Raw genomic sequence first — 27435 nt, forward strand, 5'->3', positions numbered from 1 at the left:
ACCCTGTATAAGCTAATACAGGGTAAAACGGATTTATTTGGGTTTAGACCCCATTGGGAGTTGCGCATCTGAGTGTTAAAGACAAGAACACTTCTGTAAGCTGCTTTCAGTTAAGTCTGCAGCTTCGGGGCAAGTAATTCAGACCCTGGGTCTTTGTTGGAGCAGACGGGCATGTCTGGCTCAGCAAGACAGGGTGCTGGGGTCCCGAGCTGCCAGGAAAAGCAGGGGGCATCAGGTGGCAGCTCCCAAGAGGGTTTCTGTGATCCAACCACCCATCACAGACACTTCATAGCTAACCTACTCCATCTAAGTCTGAGCATCTAATGCAACATTTTTGTTATTAAGGGCATCTCCCTTTGTTTTAAAAAGCAGGAAGTCTTATGTTCCTATGTAAGTTGTGGCATAGTCTGACTTAAGACTTCAGTTGCAGTTATGTACTGCATCCTGACAGATCTGGCTCATTGCATGGAGGCTGCACCTTCCTCAGGATCATTCCCACCTAGTTTGTTTTCAACTGATGCAGCCATTTAGCCTACAGCCCTATTCTCTTAGGATAAGACCTTATTAAATTCCTGTGATATTTCTTCAGGAAAAAAGAGAGTTGAAGCTTCTTTTACAGCCTACTTTCTGTGCCAATTATTGCTGTATGTCTCCCCCCAAACACACACGTTTTGAATCTCCACCCAGGATAAAAGTCAGCAGGGAGAACCCCTTCCAGAGGTGCTGATTTAATACATCTAGAGAGTTGTATAAAAATGTGACTTGATAGAATTATCCTCATTTTGCAGTATATAAATAGGGAAACAAGCCATTTACCAGGATATCCCCTAGACAGAGAACTTATGTCAAGTGTCCTGTCAAGTTCTGCTGCTGTTCTGTTTCTCAAAGCATCTTAGAGAGACAGGAAGTGGCATCCAGAAGCAGAGGCCCGTTATTTCTGCTCGTGTGAATCAAATCATCTCTTCATTTTTGGAAAACCTGATATGTCAGACTGTAACAGTTGTGACCAAGGGCGTCTATCTCAGTGAAACAGGACGGAAACACGATTGAAAAGACAAGCCTTCAAATTAAGCAAACCAAATTCCCAACACAAGTGGAGCTTCTAACCAAACCCACTCAAGCCCAAGAACGTCTTTAAGCTTTCTTCAGAAAAAAAGGCTCTCTTGTGGATCAGTATATACAGCCTCCACTGAAATACAGTATAGAGATAGCCAGCAAACTTTCCCAAGAACAAGGTAAATCTTCTGTACCCTCCAAGTGCTCATAGCTCTGTTTTATTATGCCAAGTGTCCTGTCTGTCATGAATGACTTTAGTATCTCTACTCAGCTCCTACACAGTTAAATCAAGGGTCTTATCTCAAGTACCTCAGTTGACCCCAACTGCCTTACTGGAAACCAGGGACAACAGCTGGCTTGCACCATATAAGGCTTTATCAAAATTAACACCTGGTCCTTTAATTGTACCAGGAAGCAGATTAGTCATTGCAGTTGTCAGAACAAATCTAGTTCCTTACTTTAGCAAACAGGCAATATACATCTGTCTATGTGCTTGCCCCCCCCCTTTTTTTTTGACCATCAGCTGTACTTCAGTTTCAGTCTGCTTTTGTAATCCCGCTTAATGAGGATTTCCTCCTTCTCGTGATTCAGTCCTGGTGTGCAGGGCTTACAATCAGAATGATTGTGCAGTGGTGTACTAAATGTAGAAGCTGCGATTGTCAGATTTCTTGGTTGGCTAGCAATGGTGGCATGCCACATTTACCTTCCAGATTTTAGCGGGTATTAGCTAGCCTTAAGACCTTTGTTTTAACTGCGTCTCACTTATATTCGGAAGTCTCTTTGGGGTTTTTAATTTTTTTTTTTTTTAATCGCCAGAGGAGAAGGTGTAGAACAGAAGAACTAAATACAGCTTCTCATTTTAGGTTTTACCTGATAAACCCTAATACCCCTGAAACAAAACAAAACAAACAAACAAAAACGACAGAAAAACTCTCCTATAAAAACAATTAGGAGTCCAGTGGCACTTTAAAGACTAAAAGATTTATTTGGGCATAAGCTTTCGTGGGTACAAAACACACTTCTTCAGGTGTCAAAAGAAAGTGGGTTAGAAACAAGCTCTCCATACATACTGCATGAACTGAGAATATTTGAGAGAGGAAGGATGTTAGTTCTGTGCCCTTGATACATTTATTATCAGTTTCAGTTATGCCGCCAGTTCCAATTGTTTATTTAAGTATTTTTATTTTACTCATAGCTTTAGAAGCATTTGAACAGATTATTATCCATGCCTAGAATGCCAGATACCATACAATTAATCCTGGATCAAGCAACTTCTCCAGGGATCAACAAAATCTGGTTGCTCAACTAAGTATTCTTCTAAGAAAGAAATAAAATTGTACTTACTGGCCCTGACTCTCTTACATCAGTGTAAAACAGGTGTATGGTGCCACTGAAGACACCAATGGTCTAACTTACATTGTTTTTCTATGGAATGGTTGCTATCACTTAACATGATTGATGTAGTTCCATTTTCATGGGAATTTCAATATAGTTCTTCAAATATTAGATTTGAGTAACCAACACCTGACTTGTGCCCTCAAATGTGGTCCTACTTGCTGCCATCTACACAAATATATTTGATGGTGCCTAAAACATATTTGACCATCTATTTAGGATGGTTGGTTCATCAGAGCTCAAATCCAATAGCTTTCCAAACACTTCTAAGCCCATCTTTCCTGAGGCACTTTACAGGAAGAGTGGGGCTAAGGATATCAAGGAATTTGTCAAGGGCTGTAATGTGGACTTACAAGTTTGGTATTTAGAGCATGATGGCAGTCTTATTTGTCTTGATTATGCATCTTTGAAAATATGTAAAAATGTTCCTGTCATAGCATGGGTGCTTCTTTTAATAAACAATAATAAACTGAATTATAGTTTGACATGAAATCATAATTCTACTGACAGGTGCTAAGTAAACCCTTTAAAGAGTTTAACTACAATTTATTCAGGATAAACATTGAAAAGGAAAAAAGTTGCAGTTAGAATCATTTCACTATTTTTCAAGTGACAAAATAAAAATATTTTGCTTATGAAGAATTTTCTGACTTTTCTCAAGCATGGCAACCCTTTTGTAACAGATATCAGCTTTCTACAATAATAAAGCAGTTATATTATTTTCTCAAAGTGGATGTACTGGAATGCAAAATATGTTTATTGAAAAGCTTCCATGAGTTTAAGACTTAAAAAAAAAAAATTAGCTGGGAGAACCTACTTCCTATTTCTCAGTAGTCTTTAGATGACTTACTCATATGAAAGTGTCCGTAGATTACTTTGCCTAAAGGAACAGTTGTTCTCTGCCTGACTGCCTTATCACAGCAAGAGCTGGAAAGAGTGAAAGTACTCCTTTGGAGTAGATGTATCTTTGATCTGGATATTGGACACATACCATGGTGATGAATGTCACAAGAGCCTAGGTAGGACCTTTCTTCAGGTTTAGGATTTCATTTCTTCAAAAACACTGGGTGAAAGTTTGCAACGTTAAATGTTGCAGGTGACAATATCACTGGTCTACTTGAAAGGCATATATAAGGTTTCTGAGTTTTCTCTTCCTTGCCCCATTAAACTAGAATCAAACCCCAACTTTATCTTCAAGAAGAAAACAAAAGTCACTGTGTAAATACCTATCAAGTACACCATACATTATATTAGAAGTCAGAATATGGACATTTGAACGGGCTTCCTAGAAAGTGAGGAAAGCTGCCCCTATCCCATTTATCCAAATAGAGCTTTTTAAAAAGATTCCTACCTACATATGTTGTCCAACTGTCTGGTAATTACATCACCCCAGCATGACTGGCTTGGTCTTTACCAAAAATGTGAGAGACTAGACACGATAAGGACAAAGCACTAGGAAGCCTACTTCACTCTAAGCTTATTTATAAAGCACCCATGACTGTGGTATCCAATATTGTTAGATTAGTTTGCTGATGCTTAATTAAAAGTTTGTAAAGCACTTTGAAGATGAAAGTGTTATTAGTGCAGGGGATGCATTGGCAAGGGATGGTGTTAGGTGCCCTAAAAGGTCTTTTCCACCTTCAGTTATGATTTCATTAGACCCTATATCAGGGGTTCTCAACCTTTTATTTTCTGAGCCCCCCCCCGCTGTCCCCCGTCCCCAACATACTATAAAAACTCCAGGGACCAGCTGTGCCATAACTGGTTTTCCGCATACAAAAGCCAGGGCCAGCATTAGGGGGTAGCAAGCAGGGCAACTGCCCAGGGCCCCACACCACAGGGGGCTCTGTGAAGCTAAGTTGCTCAAGTTTCAGCTTTGACCTTGAGTGGCAGGGTTCGGGGCCCTGGACTGCAGTCCTATGTGGTGGGGCTTTGGCTTTCTGCCTTGGGTCCTAGCGAGTCTAACATCGGTCATGCTTGGCAGACCCTCTGAAATCTGCTTGCAGCCCTCCTGGGGTCCCAGACTCCTGATTGAGAACCACTGCCCTAGATGATTATTCACCAGTTTCTACAAGGGCAAGATTATCCACCATGTGTTTTCCTCTGAAACCAGGCAAATCATTTTGAGGGACCTTTTATTCTTTGACTTCTGATCCTACTGCTCTGCCTCCCTTCTGTTTAAGTTTAGTCTCTACCATTCTGAGGAAGTAAGATTTAGGGTTGGAATAGCAAGTATTCACATCAAAAACCCAATTCTGGGGCTAGAGTCATCCAAATGCAGATGGGCAACATAACACGTTATCAGTCACAGCTTGAATTTTAAGTACTCACAGGCTTCTGGGCAGTTTGTAAACAAAAAGCAAAAATAATTGTTATCTGCTGTGAATTATTTGTCCACCTCTATTGTCATGCTGAATGTCTAGCCCAGGGGTAGGCAACCTTTCAGAAGTGGTGTGCCGAGTCTTCATTTATTCATAAAAAGAACAGGAGTACTTGTGGCACCTTAGAGACTAACAAATTTATTAGAGCATAAGCTTTCGTGGACTACAGCCCACTTCTTCGGATGCATACAGAGTGGAATAAATATTGAGGAGATATATATACACATATACAGAGAGCATAAACAGGTGGGAGTTGTCTTACCAACTCTGAGAGGTCAATTCAGTAAGAGAAAAAAACCTTTTGAAGTGATAATCAAGCTAGCCCAGTACAGACAGTTTGATAAGAAGTGTGAGAATACTTACAAGGGGAGATAGATTCAATGTTTGTAATGGCTCAGCCATTCCCAGTCCTTATTCAATCCTGAGTTGATTGTGTCTAGTTTGCATATCAATTCCAGCTCAGCAGTCTCTTGTTGGAGTTTGTTTTTGAAGTTTTTCTGTTGTAATATAGCCACCCGCAGGTCTGTCATTGAATGAGCAGACAGGTTAAAGTGTTCTCCCACTGGTTTTTGAGTATTATGATTCCTGATGTCAGATTTGTGTCCATTAGAAAAACTAAGGTGCCACAAGTACTCCTGTTCTTTTTACAGATACAGACTAACATGGCTGCTACTCTGAAACCTTTCATTTATTCAGTTTAATTTAAGGTTTCGCGTGCCAGTAATACATTATAACGTTTTTTAGAAGGTCTCTCTCTATAAGTCTATATTATATAACTAAACTATTGTTGTATGTAAAGTAAACAAGGTTTTCAAAATGTTTAAGAAGCTTCATTTAAAATTAAATTAAAATGCTGATCTTACGCCGCCAGCCTGCTCAGCCCGCTGCCAGCCTGGGGTTCTGTTCACCTAGGCCGGCAGCGGGCTGAGTGGGGCCTGCGGCCGGGACACTGTCTGGCAAGGGGCTGGCAGCTGGGACCCCAGACCTGGGGGGGGGGTTCATGGGTCAGGGCAGAGGGCTGGAGGTGTGTGGGGGTGCAGGGCAGAAGGCTGGGTGTGTGGGGGGGGTTCAGGGGTCAGGGCAGAGGACAGTGGTGGTGTGGGCGGGTTCAGGGGTCAGGGCAGAGGGCCGGGGTGTGTGGGGGGTGCAGGGCAGAAGGCTGGGTGTGGGGGGGAGGTCAGGGCAGAGGGCTGGGGTGCTCGGCTCGTGGGGGTGCTCCCAGCCCCCTGCCCTGAGTGGCTCATGGCAGGGGGCTGGAAGGGATATGCCCTGTTCCACCCCCTTCCCCAAGGCCACGTCCCTACCTCTTCTCTGCCTCCTCTATGGAGCAGCGAGCAGGCTGCCACTCCTCCCCCTCGCAAGGGCCATCAGCTGATCGGCGGCCGGGAGAGGGAGTGGGAGGGGCAGGAAAGCAGCACGCTGGGGGAAGAAGCGGGGGCTGGGGGAAGAGAGGCACAAGTGGCCAGCAAGTTAAAGAAGTATGGGCTGGATGAATGGACTATAAGGTGGATAGAAAGCTGGCTAGATCGTCGGGCTCAACAGGTAGTGACCAATGGCTCCGTGTCTAGTTGGCAGCTGGTATCAAGCAGAGTGCCCCAAGGGTCGGTCCTGGTGCCAGTTTTGTTCAATATCTTCATTAATGATCTGGAGGATGGCGTGGACTGCACCCTCAGGAAGTTTGCAGATGACACTAAACTGGGAAGAGTGGTAGATACACTGGAGGGTAGGGATATCATAGAGGGACCTAGACAAATTAGAGTATTGGGCCAAAAGAAATCTGATGAGGTTCAACTAGGACAAGTGCAGAGTCCTGCACTTAGGATGGAAGAATCCCATGCACTGCTACAGACTAGAGACCGAATGGCTAGGCAGCAGTTCTGCAGAAAAGGACCTAGGGATTACAGTGGATGAGAAGCTGGATATGAGTCGACAGTGTGCCCTTGTTGCCAAGAAGGCTAATGGCATTTTGGGCTGTATAAGTAGGGGCATTGCCAGCAGATCGAGGGACGTGATCATTCCCCTCTATTCGACATTGGTGAGGCCTCATCTGGAGTACTGTGTCCAGTTTTGGGCCCCACACTACAAGAAGGATGTGGAAAAATTGGAAAGAGTCCAGCAGAGGGCAACAAAAATGACTAGGGGGCTGGAGCACATGATTTATGAGGAGAGGCTGAGGGAACTGGGATTGTTTAGTCTGCAGAAAAGACGAATGAGGGGGGATTCGATAGCTGCTTTCAACTACCTGAAAGGGGGTTCCAAAGAGGATGGAGCTCGGCTGTTCTCAGTGGTAGCAGATGACAGAACAAGGAGTAATGGTCTCAAGTTGCAGTGGGGGAGGTTTAGGTTGGATATTAGGAAAAGCTTTTTCAGTAGGAGGGTGGTGAAGCACTGGAATAGGTTACCTAGGGAGATGGTGGAATCTCCTTTCTTAGAGGTTTTTAAGGTCAGGCTTGACAAAGCCCTGGCTGGGATGATTTAGTTGGGGATTGGTGCTGCTTTGAGCAGGGGGTTGGACTAGATGACCTCCTGAGGTCCCTTCCAACCCTGATATTCTATGACTGGCCAAAGGTCACACAGAAGTCTGTGGTGGAGCAGGGAACTGAACAGCCTCCCATGTCCTAGGCTAGTGCCCTAACCATTGGGCCAAGATTAGTTGTAACCTCTCTGCTTTGGAACGTCTTCTCTGCCACAGAGTTCCCCATGTAAGTGGCTAATAGATCAAGCAATCATACATAGCTTGTCTACAAACAAGATTACAGCCTTATACGATGGCAATACCCTTAGCCCGCTGCAGGGAGTGCTAGTGACTATGACAAATGCTGCACTTGCAATTAAATTGACTTGCAAGACTCCGGACTCCAAAAATCAGCATGAAGCTAGCCAGGCCCAAGTCAAAGGAAACCTGCTCCGAGCAAGTCAGCTAGTCCAGTGATGTGACCCATACACTAAGCGAGAAATGAGTGCAGGAGTGCCCCAAGAGGGGCAGGCCCTTTCTGAAACACAGTGGACGACACAGTCCCTGGCCCAAGAGCAGTATGTCCTGTCTGGCACCCCTGGGGATGGGGACAGGAAGGGACAGTCTTCTGCAAACCTCTTGCCCCCCTTACCTGCACCCCGGGGCGCTGAAGCACAGCCCCGAGCTAGTCATGCCCAGAGTGCAGATTAAGCTGCTGGATGAGGGGGTGGGGGGAGTGGGTTAACTCGTGCACCCGGCTCCGTAAGCCCAGCAGCAGCTCTGGCCGAGCACTGAGTGACTTGTCTGGAGGGGCCACACTAACAGGCAGCCGAGGGGGGCCGTATCTGCTGCTCGCGCCGCGCCCCCCCCCCGCGCGTGCCAAACGGGCCTGGGGACTCGGGGGCGTGCGAGCGCGCTCAGCCCCGAGGCGGGGGGAGGGAAGAGGAGGGGGCGTGTCCCTTGCGGTGGGGGCGGGGCCTCCCGCTCCGGTTTCCCAGGGTGCATTGGGTGCGCTGGCTGTCTGGCCACGTCTCCGGGCCACGTCGCTCGGTGCCCGTTGAGCTCTCGCCATCTTCAGTCCCCGGCTCCGGGCTCCCCTGCCTCCGCCATGAACATCTTCCGCCTCACCGGGGACCTGTCCCATCTGGCGGCCATCATCATCCTGCTGCTCAAGATCTGGAAGACCCGCTCCTGCGCCGGTGCGTGCCCGGGGGGAGCGCGCGGACTTGGGGGAGCGGGGCCTGATCCTTCCTGGGCGGACCGGACTGACCAGAGCCGACCCGCGGGAGCGGGGACTGATCCACCCGAGGGAGCGGAGCCTGATGTTCCCTGGGAGGACCGGACTGACCCGACGCGGGGGAGCGGGGCCTGATCCTCCGATGCGGGGAGGGGGACGGAGGGAACTAGACCGACCCGGGTGTGTGTGGGGGGGAGAGAGTGGATCGATCTCGCGGTCTCATCTCAGCCCCTTCTGTGGGGAAACCTGCTTTTCCACAGAGGCCTCTGCCCTCCCCTCCAGGTGTGGGGCACCCCACCCCAGGAGTTGCCTCAGTTGCCAGGGGATAGGGCGGCGAGGGGGTTTCCTCCCTTCCGCCCCCCGGGGCACTGAGGTGGGGAGCGGTGTCTTTGCTGGGGATGGGAGAGAGGGATTTCTTTGTGGGGGACATATTTGGCTGCTCCAGCTGCTGGAGAGAGAGAACTGTCAGGTCTTCATGGGGTACTCACAAAATCCCTAGCAGCGGGGAGAAGGGGGGAGTTTTCTCTGAAGAGCTGTCCCGCGTGTAGACAACATGAAGACTTCCCCTTCCCAAATGTGGGAGGCTTGGGTAGATGTGAATCAGGGAGACTCGTCCTTGCCCTTTCGCCCCCGAAAAACACCCCGGGGCTGGGGTAGCTCTAAATAAAGGCGATGCGCTTCCATTGCCTCCTCGTGTGACAGCTCTGATCACGTTACAGATTTAGTGGCTTTAAGCAGTTGCAGTTATTCATGCTTCAGTCCCTGACGCGCTGCAGAAAGCACTAGTACTTTCCTCCATCCTACAGTTGTGCAGCTCATTCCTTATGTAACTGCCCGGCGCAAAGCGAATGAATGGGGAGATGGTTTGGAGGAGGGAAGGAACGAGTCTCCTGGAAGGCAGGCAAGCGTCACTTTGCACAACTCCATCAGAGTTGCAGAAATAAGATTAATTTCTTAATTTTAAGTGAGCTGTGCTCATTCTCTGGCAGTTTCCAGCCTAAATTTTCCCCTCTCTGTATACTTTCCTTCTTTAAACACAGATCTAATTTGTAACGGGCAGGCTGTGGTGCAGATGTTTGGAGTAGCTGACATTGCAGTTTGCAAATCCTGAAGTTTCTCTTGCTGTCTTCCTATTCTATATCTAATCACACTAATTTGCATTCTTAATGCCTTTTTCAAAAGGCGTTACGTTGCCATCCTATTAGATTCGGGGGGGTTGAGCGGCTTCTCACTTATATTGCCAACTGCAATACAAAATTGGAAGCGAATGACTGAATCCGGGCTTGAGAATAGGCTCTCAATTGGGATCCCTGGCCTAGTCTGACGTGGCAGCTAACTGAAGGTGTGGTGGATTGGGCTGCTAGGAAGAGGGATGATGTTGAATTCTGGCTGTACGGTGTCAGCTTTTCAGAACCACTATTCTCATGGGTCTGTAATTTAGCTGTGTAAATTCACTGTCACTGCATCGGGGGAAGGCTTGCTTCCTATTGTACATTTATTAGTGCTTTGCCTAGTCATAGTTTTAACTCTCTGCTACAGAGTGGAGCTTCCCTGGACTGGTGTGTGTTTAAGTAGGGGAAACCCCAGTGTGTGGAGGGATCCCCTGGATGGTGGTTTAAAAAAAATTGCTCAGGCTCATGATGGATTCCCCATCACTTAAAGTTTTTTTTAATCAAGATTGGATGTTTTTCTAAAAATATGCTTTAGGAATCCTTTTGGGGACAATTATACAGGAGGGCAGACTAAATTATCACAATGGAATCTGTATCCATAGAGAAAAGTGATTGGGCTTCTACTATTTCACTCAGTGAACAGTAGAGCTATCTGGAAATAGCTTTGGAAGCAGTTTTCTACCATTGTACATTGTTCCAGAACGCTAGAACTACTGCTGCTCCAGTAATTCAATCTAGGTGCTCCATATGTGTGTGTTAAATAATCTGCCCACCCAGCAGCTATCTGTAATACCAATTCTCCTACAGCCTGGCCTTCAACTGGAGCTTCTTTTGGGCATCAGTGAGAGCAAGTATTCCTGTAACTAGTCCTTGCTGTCACTTGTTGGCATGAAGCATTGCCTACATACTAATTTTATAGTGAAGCAGGAATGGCTAAGGTGGTGGGTTAACAAAGTACAAATAGAGAGTTATTGTAAATTAAGAGTCCCAAGAGGCCTGAGGATGGGGAGATAAAATGGATGGTATATAGAGGTAGTATGTTGTGAAGCAATTAAGCCACACTTACCACATTGAAATGTCTAATACTCTGTGCAGGTAAGCTAGATGTGGAAAGGTGAAGAATATGGAAAGACTGATATCTTGTGTCAGCTACAGTCACTATTAATTTGGTAGTTTGGGGAAACTGTTTTTTAAAGTTACCAATTTTGAGTTAGAAAACCAAGTTACTTATATATTGTAACAAACTTAATTAGACTATCTAGCAGTGAATTTAGGATGTAGATACAATAGCAGTTCAGAACTATTTATAAGGGGCCCTACAGATTAATGTTGTTTAAAACATAATCCTTGCCAATAGAGTTTACAGTCAAAGAGCCCAATTCTAAAAATCCTTCTTGATGTGAGTCATACAAATAAGAGTTTTGGAGTACTGGGCCCCATGTCAAGAAACAAATGCAAAGAAAGGCTTGTGGTTTGGGAGTTTAAAAAGACTTCCAACCCTGGCATATGAGATATTGAAGAAGGGCTATATTGAAACCAGTGACTAAGATGAAAGGTTATATTTTCTATTGCTTGAGTGGTTAAAGTGCTAACCTGAGATTCAGAAGATCCTGGTTCAGTTCCCTGCTTCACAAGACTTCTCATGTGATCTTTTTGGAATACTGAGGTACTTATTATATCAGCAAACATACAATATAAAATAGAGTTTAGTCCCTTCTCCCCTCCCCCAAAGGTGCTTAATGATCAAAATGCTATCTGTTCCCCAAAGTCATTTTCTCCAGAGTTAGTAGGTTTTTGGAAACAAACAAACCTTTACCTCTGTCTCCAGTAAGTTATAGAATTGTAACATCTCTCCTGGGGGCTGCTTTTCTAGCACCAAGAAGTGGAATAGCTTGTGTTATATAGGGCCCCAGACTCCTTCCACTCCCAGAATGCCCTTCTAAAAGGAAATTAATTAACTTTTCCTTAGCTCTTTTAGTAGGAAAAATCTGCTTTATGCTCTTATCTATTCCTCTTTATGAGATGGAGATAAATTTACCAGGGTTTATTTTCTTAAAGAAAAGTCAGGTGGAACTAGGGGGAAGGAGTTCAAATCCTTTTCTTTTCTCTCAGGGCTCTAGCCTCTGAGCCCTAACAACAATGAGTGAGAATAAATTCACTGTGGGCTTTTCTTCAGAGGCTCATCCCTTCTGCGGTTCATTTGGGTGCAAGTGATCATGTAATGATAGATTTGATGATTCTGAGGCTAGGTCTACACTACCCGCCTGAATCGGCGGGTAGAAATCGACCTCTCGGGGATCGATTTATCGCGTCCCAACGGGACGCGACAATCGATCCCCGAATCGGCGCTCTTACTCCACCAGCGGAGGTGGGAGTAAGCGCCGCCGACAGAAAGCCGCAGAAGTCGATTTTGCCGCCGTCCTCGCAGCGGGGTAAGTCGGCTGTGATACGTCGAATTCAGCTACGCTATTCACGTAGCTGAATTTGCGTATCTTAAATCGACTCCCCCCTGTAGTGTAGATGTACCCTAAGGAAAGGAAGGAATGAGAGCACTAGAATAAGGACAATGGACTTCAAAAAAGCAGATTTTAACAAACTCAGAGAACTGGTAAGTAAGGTCATGTGGGAAGAAAATCTAAGGGAAAAAGGAGTTCAAGAGAGCTGGCAGTTTTGCAAGGAGACAGTATTGAAGGCTCAATTGCAAACTATCCCAATGTGAAGGAAAGATAGGAAGAGGCCAATATGGCTCCATCAGGAGCTCTTTAATGACCTGAAAATCGAAAGGAATCCTACAAAAAGTTGAAACATGGACAAATTGCAAGGATGAGTACAAAAGAAAAGCAAAAGGATGTACAGCCAAAATGAGAAAATCTAAGATACAAAATGAGTTACACCTAGTAAGGGACATAAAAGGTAATAAGTTCTGTAAATAAATTATGAGCAAAAGAAAGATGAAGGAAAGTGTAGGTCCTCTGTTTACTGGCCAGATACTCAACACAGTTAATATTAAACAACAAAGGGGAAGGAATACAAACCGAAATAGGGAAAGACCAAGGTCAAGAAAGTTTAGGTATGTTAAAGGCAGGGGCTGACTAAATTCATCCTAGAATACTTACGTAGGGTGACCATATTTCCCTATGCTGAATACGGGGCACCTAGTAAAATTACTCATATTCAAGCAAGTTCAACGGCAATCAATCAGAACGATGCAGTACAAATGTTTAAATTAACATCAAGTTGACTGAGCCTGTTAAAAAGAAATACTGCTTAGTTGGATTCTTTTTATTTACCTTCTTATCTTTAAGGCTTTAAGATTCACATTAGGAGGGGTGACACACACACGCTTGTACACCTCTCTCACACGGGGGGGGGTGTGTGTGCGTGCGTGCGACCGACCGACCCAAACCCTCCCTTCCTGGTGCTCTCTGCCTTCCATGCCTGGCTGGGCCCCCAGGATGGACCCACCTCTCCTGGTACCGGGCACTGTGTCTTCCCAAAGCAACACATGGAGTGGGGGGGCATGGAGGGTCACCTGTCCCCCCCCCCACACCCCCCTCCCCATTTCTGTCAGGGTTCACACCAGAATGTAGCCAGCAGTAGCCTTTCGGCACTGTGCGGGAGGGAAGGGAGAGGAGCTGCCTCCAGCCGCAGGAGAAGGGGACTGGGGGAAAGGATGACCTGGCCCATGTCTTTGCAGAGCTCATCTCATCCCTGTGGTTGGAAGCAGCTTGTCCCTTCCTGCCTGCACAGTGTCGAAAGGCAGCTAACACCTTCAGGCTGTTGCTGGCCACCAACATAACCCAGCCGCCTCCTGTCCCCCAGCTACAGTGTGGGGAGGAAGGGGTTAAGCCTTAAGGATGCATTGTGCACCAGGACCCAGGGAACCTGACTACAGGGGCTTCAGCGAACCTGGTCAGAGAGTTGGATCGCCAGGGAAGGGTGCCTAGGGGGCGGAGCAGCCCTGCACTCCCTAGGGGCAGGACCCAAGGGGGGTGGCTGAAGAGGGTGCTAAGCCCCTTCCCGGAGGGCTGCTGTGGAGCTTGCAGGGTTGGGATGCAAACAGGCTGGAAATCACTTCCTCCTTCCACCACCACACCAGAGCTTAGCTGAGTGGTGGAGAGGCTTCCCCATGCCAGCGCTGCACAGGGCTTTGGCACATGCAGGGCTTGGCTCCTCCTGGCCAGTGCCCCAGGCCAGAGAGTTTTGGGCTTTCCTGAGGTGCCAGCCCAGCCAGAGGTGGTAGGGAAAGGAAGGAGCCTGCTGGCCAGACTATTGGTGAGCTGAGTGCTCCGACCAGGGCTGGTTCTCCGCACAGTGCTGGAAGCAGGTTTCAGAGTAACAGCCGTGTTAGTCTGTATCCGCAAAAAGAAGAACAGGAGTACTTGTGGCACCTTAGAGACTAACAAATTTATTAGAGCATAAGCTTTCGTGGACTACAGCCCACTTCTTCGGATGCATATAGAATGGAACATATATTGAGGAGATATATATACACACATACAGAGAGCATAAACAGGTGGGAGTTGTCTTACTAACTCTGAGAGGCCAATTCAGTAAGAGAAAAAAACCTTTTGAAGTGATAATCAAGCTAGCCCAGTACAGACAGTTTGATAAGAAGTGTGAGAGTACTTACAAGGGGAGATAGATTCAATGTTTGTAATGGCTCAGCCATTCCCAGTCCTTATTCAATCCTGAGTTGATTGTGTCTAGTTTGCATATCAATTCCAGCTCAGCAGTCTCTTGTTGGAGTTTGTTTTTGAAGTTTTTCTGTTGTAATATAGCCACCCGCAGGTCTGTCACTGAATGACCAGACAGGTTAAAGTGTTCTCCCACTGGTTTTTGAGTATTTTGATTCCTGATGTCAGATTTGTGTCCATTAATTCTTTTGCGTAGAGACTGTCCGGTTTGACCAATGTACATGGCAGAGGGGCATTGTTGGCGCATGATGGCATATATCACATTGGTAGATGTGCAGGTGAACGAGCCCCTGATGGTATGGCTGATGTGATTAGGTCCTATGATGATGTCACTTGAATAGATATGTGGACAGAGTTGGCATCGGGGTTTGTTACAAGGATAGGTTCCTGGGTTAGTGGTTTTGTTCAGTGATGTGTGGTTGCTGGTGAGTATTTGCTTTAGGTTGGGGGGTTGTCTGTAAGCGAGGACAGGTCTGTCTCCCAAGATCTGTAAGATCTTACTGTTCTTCTTAGTGCTGGAAGCGAGATGCGTCCCACCGGGGGAGATATGGGGGAGCCACGGGACTGGGGGGTGGGATGAAGGGGAAAATCAGGGAGAGGATAGAAAGAGGGGGAGCACATAAAGGGCTGATGGGTGAGCAGCAGAGGAAACACATAACTGGCTGCTGCCTGGCGCCTGCCCATACACACAGTCCTCACAGCACACAGCCAGTGCTGGCCGGAAATGGGCCAGGGGGCCGGGCCCGGCCCTGCTGGCTGAGAGCCAGCACACAGTGGGGGCTGTGCTGATGGACCAGCAGAGGGAGCGGCTGGCCCCACAAGCTGCATCTTCACCCTGCCACCAGCCTTGCACACCTACCCCCATTGTCAGCCACTGGACCCCCTCACTCACTGCTGGTGGGCAGGTGGCTGGTGAGCAGGGATCCAGTCAGCAGCCGGACCCGCCAATACTGATTGGGGGGGGGGGGGCATAAAATACGGGACAATTTGCCCGTTTTTAAGAAAAAGTCAGGACACCTGCAGGAGGGCTTAAATATGGGACTGTCCCTTTAAAATGGGACATCAGGTCACCCTATACTTAAGGAATGAGCTGAAGCAATCTTGGAATTGTTAGCAGTTATCTTTAAGAACTCTTGGAGGACTGGTAAGGTCCCAGAGGCCTGGAGAAGGGCAAACATAGTACCTATCTTTAAAAAGGGGGAATTAGAGCACACAGGGAATTATAGACCAATCAGCCTGACTTTGATACTTCAAAGATGATGGAAAAAATTATTAAACAATCAGTTTTTACGCACCTAGAGATTAATAGGGCTATAAGGCATAGCCAGCATGGATTTGTCAAGAACAAGTCATGCCAAACCAAAGCAAAATTTCCTTCTTTGACAGGGTTACTGGCCTAGTGGGGGAAGCAGTAGATGTGCTATATCTTGATTTTAGTAAGGTTTTTGACACAGTCCCACATGACATGCTTATAAGCAAACTAGGGAGATGCTGTCTAAATGAAATTACTATAAGGTGAGTGCACAACTGGTAGAAAGACTGTACTGAAAAAGTAGTTTTAAGTGGTTTGCTGTCAAACACGGAGCGTGTACCTCGTGGGGTCCTGCAGGAATCAGTCTTGGGTCTGGTACTAGTCAGTATTTTCATTAATGACTCGGATATTGGAGTGGTGGGTGTGCTTATAGAATTTGCAGGTGACACCAAGATGAGAGGGATTGCAAGCTTTTTGAAGGACAGGATTAGAATTCAAAATGACCCTGACAAATTGTTGAACTGGTCAAATTCAACAAGATGAGATTGAATAAAGACAAGTGCAAAGTACTTCTCCTAGAAAGAAAAAATAAATAACTACAAAATGAGGAACAACTAGCTACATGGTAGTACTGTTGACAAGGATCTGAAGCTCATAATGGATTATAAACTTAATATGAATCACTAATGTGATACAATTGCAAAAAAAAAAGTACAGTATCATTCTCGGGTGTATTAACAGGACTGTCCTATATAAGAAATGGGAGGTAATTGTCCTGCTCTACTCAGCAGTGGTGAGGCTTCAGCTGGAGTACTGTGGCCAGTTCTGGGCACCACACTTTAGGAAAGATGTGGACAAATTGGAGAGAGTCCAGAGGAGAGAACCAAAAATGACAAATCGTTCAGAAAATGTGACCTGTGAGGAAAGGTTAAAAAAAACCTAGGCATGTTTAGTCTTGAGAAAAGAAGACTGAGCGGGGACCTGATAATAGTCTTTTAATATGTTAAGGGCTGTTATAAAGAAGATGGTGATCAATTGTTCTCCATGTCCACTGAAGGTAGGACAAGAAATAATGAGCTTAATCTGCAGCAAAGGAGATATAGGTTAGCTATTGGGAAAAACTTTCTAACTATAAGGGTAGTTAGGACCTGGAAAAGGCTTCCAAGGGAAGTTGTGGAATCCCCATTGTTGGAGATTTTTAAGAACACGGTAGACAAACACCTGTGAGGCATGGTTTAAGTTTATTTAATCCTCCCTCAGCACAGGGGGTTGGACATGACTTCTCAAGGTCCCTTCCAGCCCTACATTTCTATGATTCTATGATTTTTCCTGTGGGAGTTTGTCATATCAGTGTTTGTTATAGTCTAAGAATTCTAAAACATCAGCTTACTCAAATTTGTTTGTAAGGCCATTCCAGAAGCACATCACCCATTATAATGGTAACAGATAATACTTCAACAGTCACTGTTGAATACCCAACTGTCATCTTGAGGGCTTTATGCTATCACTTACAAAGCTTGTTTATTTGAGCAGTTTGTAACTTAACACCAAATATGCATGCACCCTATGATTTTTTCAGACGTTAAGGAAGGGTGTGAGCAAACCGACAGATGGTTTAACTGTGTGACCCCAAAGTAAGGAGAAAATTAGAAATAGTTAACCAAAAAGCCCCCAAATGAGTGATTCCCAAACTGTAGTTTATGGACCACGGAGAGCTGGCAAGTCATAGTGCTGATTCCTCTCTTCCGTCTGCTTCTGTGTGTGTCCAAGGTCTGTGTTCCAAGAAGAGCTTGAAGGCCTGAAAAAGCAGCTGGAAATGAGGGGGAGACAGCCTGTGTACCTCTATTCTGAGCCACTGATTCCTAAGAGAAGGAGAGGAAATGGGGATTAAAGCCTCAAGGAGGAGGTGGTTTGTGATAGGGAAGGGGAGACCACAAGACAATTTCTGTATATGAGAAGTGAATAACACTATCAGTGTTTGAGAACACCTGCCTTAAATTGTTCTGGTAATGTGTTAGATTAAGTTAGAGGAAGGAATTCAAGGGGAGAGCAAATTAACTCAGGTAGTACTGTTCATTAGCGCTTCGGCAGAAAAACAATCCAGATTTTGGATAGACAAACTGCTTATTTAAGCTTTTGAATTAGGGCTTCAGAACAATATTTATCACACCAAACAGCAACTCAGAAATAATTACTAGGAATCTCTTTGTGTTGAACTCCATACAGGATGTTTCTGCTGACTTTATTTAATATCATTATAAATTTCCTTTTTATGACATGGAAGTCAATATAAGATGCTAAATAATGTGCCTCCATGAACTATACTCCTGGGGGAATTCTACGCCACTGCGCACGCACAGAATTCATGTCCTCTGCAGATTTTTTTTTTCCTCTGCAGAATATAGATTCTGCTGGAGAGGCACTGCAGTTACACTTCCACCTACCAGGGGCTGCTGTGGCTCCAGAAGAGAGGGCAGCCAGCAGAGAGGGAGGGGGAAGAGGCTGCATTCCTCACCGTGGGGACAGGTGAGAAGGCAGGGGATGGACAAAGTGTGGCACATGGGGTTGCTGGGAGGTCATAGTCTGGGGTTCAGAAGGGTTAGTGGTGGGGGATAGATTAGCATGGGCTAAGGAGCTAATGGGGTGACAGTATAGAGCCAGGGGCTAAAGGGAGGAGGGCTGCAGGGTCACATGGGGACGGGGAGGGAGGCTGTGGGGGTGCAGGGGGTAGAGGGCTTCAGGGTCAGAAGGGAATGGGGGTACAGGGTGCTGGGACACATGGGGACAGGGGAAGATGCGCATAACCGAATGGGAGGGGCTAGAGGTCAACCAGGGTCTGCATGGGGGATACTCCCCAACTCCCTAACAATTCCCCCGCAACCCCGCCCCCCAAAAAAACTGTTGCATACTTCTCCCACCCACATTCAACAACCCTCCTGCTTCCCTCCCAGGCTCTTTCCCTCTCCCTCAATTCCTCCAGTACCCCTGACTTCCCCAGGCCTTTGCACTGCTTCTGAGGGGTGTGGAAAGTACGTTTCTATATTGTAGTTTAAATGAATTACTTAGAGTTCTGTATTAATATGCCTAGTAAGGAATCTATTTGTCCAAAAAAAAAAAAAAAAAAAATCTTTTTTTCCCCTGTCTACATTGTTACAAACATACTTGCTGGCAGGTATTTTGAAATAAATTGCCAAAATAATTTAAACTGGCATGATTATATTGTGTTATTTTGACAAATAAATATGCAGAACTTTGCAGAATTTTTAATTTTTTGGCACAGAATTTCCCCAGGAGTAAAACTGTCATGTACAGATTGTTTTCTGTAATCCACTTCAAGTTAGATTGCTTGCTCTGCAAATTAACTCATGAAATTGATTTGTTCTTCTGCAATATCCCTTCCCAAGTGTTAAAGATAACCTGCAATTGCAAGGGCTGTCAAACTACATGATGTATACCCTAAATGAGCAGGGTAAGAGGGGCATTATGCACATTTTAAATATAAAATTGACCTTTTTCCATCTGGTAGGTCCTGGAATCAATACCTTCCATGGGACCAGCTGCTCTGACTTCACATTCATCACTGAACCTTACTAGAGGCTGTAGCCAACTTGTATGGGAAAGACAAGTCCATATTTTCTCCAAAAATTGCCATTTTAGAAAGATTATTATTATTATTTTTTTTTATCTACAACGGTTTGGAGGGGGTTATTTTGGGTTGGTTGGTTGTTTTGTTTGTTGCAAATCTTGACTTTTCACAGTAGGCTGATTCAAGTCTACAGTAGGTTCTGTACCTGGCCTGATGCCAGGTATAATTGGCAGGTCTGGACTTCAGGGGCCAAATAAATGGATTTACTTTTATATTCAAAATATTCTAAATGCCCATTTTCACGACTTGAGAACTCCATTCAGCTGTGGCTAATGGTGAGTGGGGGCTTAAACCATAAATTTCATTTTTTGGAAAGTGAGATTGCAAAATTCCAACTTAGAAAAGATATCAACAAAAACTATATAGTGTTTGTCTATTTGCATAACTGAAGATTTTAAGCTTTTACAGGTTTTACTTTATTATGCTAAGATTTAGATTATTGGCAGTTGGTTGATACTAGAGAGAATGTATTAAGCTTCCCAAATAAATGTTTATTACATATGAAAGTTGTAATAAAATAGCTAATTAACAAAATATTACAATTAAGCTATTCAAGTAATATGGACTTTTTGTATAAATACAGTTCATTTAAGTGCAAAGCATTGTTTTATTTGCGGGAAATTTTACTCAAAGCATTTCCCTCTCTGCATGGAGAGCGTCATGGTTGAACTTTCTCTGTATTTTTTAAGGACCTGATCCTAAAAGCCATTACTAGGAAATTAATTCCATGGACCTTAATAAAGAGGAGTAAAGATTTGCAGTGACAGGTTTTAACTTTTATAGCAACTAATAAGCACACTTTCTGACTATTCTATATAAAATATATTTGCCTAATCATGTGCAGCAATTGAACTGTAAGAGTAGTTTGCCACATTCACTGTTAAAATAGCTTTAATTCCTTTCAAGTCACTAAGCAACTGGTGTTTGTGTGCTCCTCTTATCCCTGGAATATGCAGTATCTCTTGTTTACATGCACTATCCTTGCATCTTTGGAGCTGTCCAGTATGTAGCTAATGTATAGGGGCATGTGACAACATGGGTTACAATACAAAGCTAATTCTCACTAATATAACTGAGCTCTGCTATATAGAAACCACTAGTGGTGATACTAAACAGATGGCGTAACCTCCAAAAGTATGATCTGCAAACTGTATGGCTTCTAATAACTTTAACTAAATCTTGTATCATGCTGGCACCTTTTCCACTGCATAGTTTAGTGATGCCAGTGCACCTTAGTTTGATATCACTAACCTGCACAAACTCATGACATTGTTGGTGCTTCTCTTAGTTCTGAGAAGTCAGTCTCTATCCTCATTGTGCAGGGAAATCCAATCCTGCACTTCTACACCTTTAGCAGCAAACATTGTCCTTTGTTATATATAATAATTATTTCATTTATTGCTTTAGGTATTTCTGGGAAAAGCCAGCTTCTCTTTGCTCTGGTCTTCACTACCCGTTATCTGGATCTCTTCTCTGCATTCATTTCATTGTATAACACATCTATGAAGGTACAGTATTCTGCATAAGTGAGAACGGCTAGTCATTGTTTTGCACACACAATTCCTTTAACAAAAGCCTCTTCTGGTAGGTAGGTGATGGTCTACTGCATTGGTAACTTAAAGGACAAAGGAGCTTCAGACAACGTATATGGAAATTTGCACTCCATACAAATACTCTTTCCCACCAAAGAAACCTTCTATAAGCTCTTAATATGAGGAAATATGACATCTAAATCAAATAAAGCTGCAACTATAGAAAATTAGTAATTTGTTAAAAACTGTGTAATAAGATGGACTTTTCATTATGGCATTTAGAGCTTTATGAACATCAGTTATCACAACATTGTAAGATAAACCATATACTGTGTGTAAAAACAGGTAATCTGACTTGCCCAAGGTTGCTCAAGAAATTAACAGCAGAGCCAGGAACACACTCCCGGAATCTTTTGTCCCAGTCCAACAGTCTAACTGCCACTAGATTATATTTCTTCAACTTTCATGTTCACTTTGATGTGTGTACTCTGGACATTGATGGGGTCATGTTTCGTTACTTTGGGCATATTTGAATATATTTATCTTTTAATTTTTGCCTTTTTTAAACATTATTTTCTGCATAGAGTCTGACAAAGCAGTGGAACAAAGCACACTGTGTACAGTATTATGGTTAGTCAGTGATAGAAAAGGAAAAAAGAAATAGAAATCAACAGTTCAGGGCTTCTAGACATGTGCTCTTTCTCCAGGCTGTGTGGCTTTTAAAGTGTTAGATCGGCTCTGTTGAGTAAGCATGATGCTGTTGCTACATGACAGAGCATGCATGAGGATCAGGTCTGTGTTTCTGATCACTGCATAAATTTTCTAATATCCATGTGCATGTTGCACTGTAATTTTCAACCATTCATAACTTCATATTTTTCAGAAGTCCCAAAGCACATACTAGTAATGGATTATGCATATGTACAATTTTAAGTTTAAATGTTTGGCACTTTTTAGTATCCCCTTCACAATTTTTCTACAAGAGGGAAAATGTATTTTTCCTCCCAATCCTCTTCATTCAAACTTCTGAAAGAGTTTTGTTGAAACTTCCTTTAGTCACTGTTAGCCAGAAGTAAGGTATGGAAAAATGTAGAACTAAAGGTGAAATGTGAAAATAGAGGGTTATATTGGAAACTGCCTCGCATCCTGTATGACAGAAGCCATCAGGTTATAACTTGTATAATTATTTAGATTAAAAATGTAGAACCAAGAGTTATTGGCTTTTGAATTAGTACTCTATGAAGAGGAGTAAAACACCATTCACTCCTTGTATTCTTTTGCAGTGTCATATAGACAAATAGTAACTTGGGTTTTTTTGTAAACAGTCATGTATTTTTTTTTTGTTGGGGGTGTACAATCATATTTGTGTTCTGTTTTTTTTCTTATTAGCTTATCTACGTTGCTTGCTCATATGCCACTGTATACCTGATCTACATGAAATTTAAGGCTACCTACGATGGAAACCATGATACATTCCGAGTGGAGTTTCTGGTGGTTCCTGTTGGTGGACTCTCGTTTCTTGTCAATCATGACTTCTCCCCTCTAGAGGTTGGTTGAGGTTATTTCTGGTATTTTAAGTTTGTTGGTTTTCTGTAATAATGTAAAGATGATGTAATTTTATTTAAAATATGCTTTCAACATTTAGAAATGTTTCAGTATGAACAAATATTTTGAGGGTGTATTGGACATTAAAGACATTTCTAAAAGCCCATTTGTAAAATACATCCAATGACAGATATGGTGGTCCTGCACCCCTCACATACCTTTAAACTCGCTGAACTTCAGTCAGAATGTAGTCTGTGTAAAGAATACAGGTTATGGCGCTTGAAAGACTGAATTTAGTGCTCCAATGGATGGTCACTTCATTGTTTTATCAAACAGAAGCATATATTGTTCACCTCGCACTCATGGCTGTGATATTAATCCAGCAATATCATTTGTCTTATGTTTTCGGGCATTTTTCAAGCTTACCAGACTGGCAGCCAGTGAGATTTTGGTGCCATCTGGTGAAACCAAACAGAATTACAAAAATTCTGAATCATTATACTGTATTACAAACTTCTAGAGTATTTACAGAAATTGTAGCCACACTAGAAATACAGTAAATTTATTTATCGTTTATCAGCACAGAAAATAAATGCTTCCCTATAGTATAAAATATACCCTCCTGTATATATTTTAATTGGAGTGAAACTGAATTTTTCTAGGCCATAGGATTGTCAGATTTCATTAAGGAAAGTGTCTTAATATTGTCTTGATGTCCTTCATTGCAACATTTTGTTTTTAAATCTCTCTCTTTTTTTTTTTCTGTTGACTCATGAGCTTTCAGCCAGTGTTAAAATGCTCAATTATTTTGATTTCCATGGATGTTGCAAAACTTGAGGCTGGACGCTCTTTCCATTTAGGCATAAAATGGAATTTTACCTTCTTGCCTGATTTTTATTTGGAGATTACACAACAACTGTAGGTTGATAAGTTTTTTTCCCTCAGTTAATAAGGTAAATGGATAAGAATTCTCTTCTAGTCAACTGAAGGTTTTTTCTCTACTTTTTTTTACTTTTTTCACAATTAGAGCCTGACCCTGCAACAAGTGAAGTCTATGAAAGTTTTGCTACTGGGTTCAGTTTGTGCAGGATCATGCTCTAATTGGGGGTGCGTGTGAAAGAAAATAGGAGGAACTTACTCATCTGCTTTGGAGCGGAGCTGGAGCGCGGAGCAGTGAAGCTGCAGGTTTTTGCCAGGAGCTGGAGCGGAGCCGGAGCATAGCTCCAAAGCCCGGCAATTTACTAGCCTAAGATTCTTTGTTTAAATTCTGATCCAGAGAGATGAAAAGTGGCCTCAACAATTTGGAGACACTCAGCATCTCACAGAATCAAGTCTCTTAAATGGATTTCAGGGTGCTGCAAATCTTTAACTCAAAGGCACATACTAGGAAGCATTGACTTCATCCGCAAACTACAGCTGCAGGCTCATTAGATAGTTGATTCAGAGATTCTCTTGTCTACAGTCACTTTGGCTGTGACTCATCTCAGGAACAAGTTTATGCAGTTTTCCTACTTGTCCTGGTTGGAGAAGGTTTTGTCTGGATTTGTGACAAAGAGGACTTGTCAAATTACTGTATATGTTCATAAAATTGTTTGGTTTGACCTAAATTTTTACCCCCTAACATCTTCCTTACTCATAGGCATGGAGGGAAATTAGTGGTATTGAATGTATTTGCCTTTTTTTCTTTCAGATCTTGTGGACCTTCTCTATCTACCTTGAATCAGTTGCTATCCTCCCCCAGCTTTTTATGATTAGTAAAACTGGGGAAGCAGAGACCATCACCACTCACTATCTTTTCTTCTTGGGTCTGTACCGTGCCTTGTACCTAATCAATTGGATTTGGCGCTACTATTTTGAAGGATTCTTTGATCTCATAGCTGTTGTTGCTGGTGTGGTCCAGACCATTCTTTACTGCGACTTCTTCTATTTGTATGTTACAAAAGGTAAGTAGTACAGTAACTGGCAGCATCAGGTTGTATTATAATACCCCATGGTGTCAGGCATGGTTAAATTGACTTTTTTCTAACTGATTGTCTGTACTGAGGTCACCAACTTGTTAATATTATGTGTAAATTATTACAGTATATTTTTTTTGGTAGTTCTGGGCCTTTTGAGGGCCTGTCTCCACTACAGGTGGAACCATGGTTCTGATGGGTCTCTATGACATAGTTAAAACTAATGTAATTCAGTGGATTCACATTGCACCTTTTTTGGGGAACAATCATGTCATCCCTGCTTCCTGAACCCTGTAAAATCAGCACAGCTCTTCCACACTGTTTAAACTGGTAGTACGAGTCCGAAGGAGCATCTTTCAAGATGGAGAACACCTCCTGGACAAATAAGCTTTGAGTGTATTTTATGTTGATCTCAGCCCTGTAGAATCTGTTAGCTGTTCTGCCCCTCCTCATATTTCCTCCCATCTTATCACCCCAAAGTTGCATAATTGTGAATCTTATTACTTTGGTTAGGCCCACTATGGTAGATCACCACTACTGGTTCATTGATGTTATCATACCCTGGCCTGGCAAAATTCATGATGCTAGAATTTAAGAATTTCCATGTGTACACAGGGGACAGAGTGGAACAGGCTCTTCTTTCCATATACAGTAACTCCTCACTTAAAATCGTCCCATTGGGAACATGCTCGTTTAAAGTTGTGCAATGCTCCCTTAAAGTTGTGCAATGCTCCCTTCTAATGCCGTTTGGCAGCCGCCTGCTGTGTCCATTGCTTGCAGGAAGAGCAGCCTGGTGGAGCTAGCTGGTGTATGGTTGGAACCAGGGTGGACCAACAGCTCCCTATCAGCTCCCTGCTCCCCTAAGTTCCCTGTGCAGCAGCTGCCCAGCAGGCTAGCAATTGCAGCTATCCTTCCCCCACTGCCATGTGCTGCTCCTGCCCTCTGCCTTGGAGCTGCTCCCCGAGACTCCTAGCTTGCTGTGGGGGAGGAGGAAGAGGGGGACTAATGTCAGGGTCTCCCCATCCCCCCTGCTCCTACACCCCACTTACCCCATCTTCCATAGAGCAAGGGGGACACACGACAGGGAGCTTCCAGGCAGTTACAGCTGCAGTCCAGTCTCAGCTTGCGGATCTAATTAACAAGGCAGTGTACTTCTGACCCACTCTTCATACTTAAAGGGGAAATGCGCATCCATCTCTCTCTCTCTCTCTCTCTCTCTCTCTCTCACACACTCACACTCACACACACACACACACACACACACACACACACACACACACACACACACACACACACGGTGTGTGTCTCGGTCTCTGCCCTCCCTCCTTTCCTGTTGCCTTGTACAGTAGAGTGTGAGAGTTAACCCTTGAGTGCTCCGCCAATTGCTAGTTCATCATTTAGCAGTAAGGCAGTCCCTGGAAATATCCCACCCTCTGACTCCTCCACCTCAACCAAGCTTCACAATCATCATCACTATGTACCAGTAAATATTTGGTGAAAAAAATTTCCCTGGAACCTAACCTCCTCATTTACATTAATTCTTATTGGGAAATTGGATTCGCTTAAAGTAATTTTTCAGGAACATAACTACAATGTTAAGTGAGAAGTTACTGTACTCTCCCACGGAATTAGTGGCGGGGAGATGAGAGTTAGGAGGACCTGATTATAGAGCATTTCTTACAAAAAAGTGATTCTGTCTGATAAATTGTATTCCTTCACATACTTCAACAATTTGTCCATGGATACATCTATTTATTTAGTAACTTTTCTCTTTTTTTTTTCCTAGTACTAAAAGGAAAGAAGCTCAGTTTGCCTGCGTAAGTGCCAAAAATCATCACCAGCATCTGTCCTTCCGGATGCTTGGACAGAACAATCCTTACTACAAGCAAAGGCGAAGATGCTTGAGACAGAAAGTCAGAAATACAACTCTCTTTTTAGCACAGATAGTCATCAGTGGCTCTGTAAGAACAGAGGAAAAACAACCAGCGGATTTCTGTTTGATGCATCTTGCCTCTATCTTTTTTATTACTATGTATAAAGATTTTTTACATAAAGAAACTTATACTGTATTAATAAATTCAGTGTGTAGTTTCAATTTGAATAGTTCCAAAAGTGAGGTTTTGTGAGGTTGTTTATGACCAGAAATAAGTACAAACACTTTTTTTTTTTTTTAATTTTCAAGGATTCTTTCAAATTACTGATTTATTTCAGTGCACACACATGTGTGCTTCCTGATGGATGGTAATCATTATTCTTCCCCTTCATTTCAATTTTCATTCCACTATATTTATTTTTTTTCCAAAAGGTGAATTATATCTGTCAACTTAAATCTGAACCCACTGATATTTGATGTGAAGTTCTTGTGACCAGTATGCTATGCCATGTGCTGACAGGGAGTTTCCTATGAAAACATGTCAGTGCCATTAAGGCTGGCAGTCATGTTTTGTTAGTGTTTTCTCTCTTTGGTTCCTTCCCTTTTAAAAACAGGCTGTTAAAGGATGTTAGGGAGTCCATTCTTGTGGCCACCAGGGTGCGTGCCCTCTGTGTCTTTGATCTGTTGTCTAGGAAGGCAGTCCAAGTGATAAAGTATTTGGTGGCAATGCAGGTTAGAGAGGGTAAGGTGCTTGGCTGTGTGGTTTAGTGGTAAACATTTCTATTGTGTTCTTTATTCAGGAAAAGATGGTTAAACTGTTTTGGATGTAGAGCCCTACTTTCATTAGTAATAATATTGTTGCAGCTATAAGGATGAATAACCCATGATAGTTGTCAATTGCAGTAATCTGTAGGTGATCATTTTAAACGTCTTCAGTTTTTTAATGAATACTTTACAAGTAATGTCCATGTTCAGCTTCAAGTGGTTTTTGATGTATCACTTTTGGACAATTAGTATGATTTTTATAAACTTGTTTGAAAATCAGCAGCACCAATTACCATTCTTTATATTCTTTAAATGATTCCCTTTTTTACTGAGCTGTTGCATGATTTATCCTGTGTTACCATCCTCAATAAACATTTTATGAAATGGTGTAAATTGTATCTTTGTTCTTAAATTACGGCTTTGTATCATCCTGTGTCTGGATGAACAGTTGTAGTAACAGACGGTTGTTTAAAT

General features: G+C 43.5%; 1 protein-coding gene across 1 annotated transcript; it reads left to right on the top strand.

The window, feature by feature from the left end:
* Positions 1-8300: 8300 nt before the first annotated feature.
* On the top strand, positions 8301-27348 carry KDELR2 (KDEL endoplasmic reticulum protein retention receptor 2). Its single transcript, XM_054041944.1, has 5 exons — positions 8301-8486; positions 20699-20799; positions 22213-22371; positions 24059-24311; positions 26110-27348. Exons 1-5 carry the CDS (start codon positions 8396-8398, stop codon positions 26142-26144), a joined length of 639 nt encoding a protein of 212 aa, XP_053897919.1. The 5' UTR covers positions 8301-8395; the 3' UTR covers positions 26145-27348.
* The last annotated feature ends 87 nt before the right edge of the window (positions 27349-27435 follow it).

This window comes from Malaclemys terrapin, chromosome 10, assembly GCF_027887155.1.
Source record: "Malaclemys terrapin pileata isolate rMalTer1 chromosome 10, rMalTer1.hap1, whole genome shotgun sequence".
Taxonomy (NCBI): domain Eukaryota; kingdom Metazoa; phylum Chordata; order Testudines; family Emydidae; genus Malaclemys; species Malaclemys terrapin.

Bases quoted from the DNA above. Each gene is read 5' to 3' on its own strand.
- KDELR2 (XM_054041944.1), top strand. From the start codon at position 8,396: ATGAACATCTTCCGCCTCACCGGGGACCTGTCCCATCTGGCGGCCATC. The intron at 8,487-20,698 runs GTGCGTGCCCGG...TTATTGCTTTAG, and splicing joins GAAGACCCGCTCCTGCGCCG to GTATTTCTGGGAAAAGCCAG. The intron at 24,312-26,109 runs GTAAGTAGTACA...TTTTTTTCCTAG, and splicing joins CTATTTGTATGTTACAAAAG to TACTAAAAGGAAAGAAGCTC.